Source organism: Eimeria tenella, genomic scaffold (genome assembly GCF_000499545.2).
Source record: "Eimeria tenella Houghton genomic scaffold, Eth_scaff3034, whole genome shotgun sequence".
NCBI classification, from domain to species: Eukaryota; Apicomplexa; class Conoidasida; order Eucoccidiorida; family Eimeriidae; genus Eimeria; species Eimeria tenella.
This window is the reverse complement of record NW_013542903.1, coordinates 3,136-4,101: the sequence shown is the minus strand read 5'-3', so window position 1 is coordinate 4,101 and position 966 is coordinate 3,136. Positions and strand designations below refer to the sequence as shown.

The 966-nt window shown below is 66.0% G+C and overlaps 1 protein-coding gene across 1 annotated transcript in view; it reads left to right on the top strand.

The window, feature by feature from the left end:
• Positions 1-261: 261 nt before the first annotated feature.
• ETH_00037365 (uncharacterized protein) overlaps positions 262-966 on the top strand; it is a gene marked incomplete at both ends in the record, with an annotated part of 3,832 nt that continues 3,127 nt past the window's right edge. The window contains one exon of the mRNA XM_013375966.1: positions 262-942. Within this exon, the coding sequence (XP_013231420.1) occupies positions 262-942 (681 nt within the window). The remainder of the gene's footprint in view (positions 943-966) is intronic.

The window sequence follows — 966 nt, the reverse complement described above, 5'->3', positions numbered from 1 at the left end:
GCAAGGGCCCCCGCGAGCCGCAGCGCAGCAGAACTGCTGGTGCAGCAGCTGCAGCTGCCGCGGCTGCTCAGCCACACGCTGCTGGGGTTTGCTGCTGAAATAGAAGAGACAATTATTTCTTCTGTCTCCAACTCTTATTTAAATCCGGAAGCTTTGAACAAGCTGCTGCTGCGGCTGACGGGGGTGGACTTGGGGCTGCAGGGCCTTCGTGCTGCAGCAGCGCTGCAGCCTGCTGCTGCGCTGCTGCAGCAGCAGGTCCGCATGCATGCGCCCCCCGTGCTGCTGCAGCTGCTGCAGGCCGTGCTGGGGCCCCTGGCCCACTCGCTGGAGCTGTGGGCCCCGGGGGCCCTCAACGTTGCTGCTGCTGCTGCTGCTCGCGAGCTGCCGCAGCGGCTGCTCTCCCGGCCTGCTGCGCTGCAGCAGCAGCTGCTGCAGCACTACCTGGGATCGCCTCGGGCCTTCGATCCCAAGGGCCTCAAGTTCTTCTACGAGGCCCTTCTTGCTGCCTTCACCCCCCAGGTCCTCAGCACTCTCAACCCGCCCCACACTTTTGCTGCTGCTGCTGCAGCAAGGTCCCCGCTGCAGCAGCTGCTGTTCAACACGGCCCTAGCCAGGGTCCTGCCCCGGGGGCCCCCGCAGCAGGGGGGCCCCCCGGAGGAGGGGGGCCCCCTGGAAGGGGGGGGCCCCCCGGAGGAGGGGGGGCCCCCCGAGGAGGGGGGGCCCCCCGGGGGCCCCCAGGGGGCCCCCTGCTGGGCCTGGCAGCAGCAGTGGACTGCAGCAAGTCGGCAGTACCGGCTGCTGCTGTACCGCGGCGCTGCTGCTGCAGTGTACGGGTTCGAGGGGCTGCTGCTGCTGACAGCAAAAGTGAAAAGAGAAAAAATAAAAGAGACAGAAAAGGAGACAGTTGGAGAAGCTTTAAAAGAGACACAAAAGGCAGAAGTGGTGGCAGTGCAGCTGCGCTTTTTC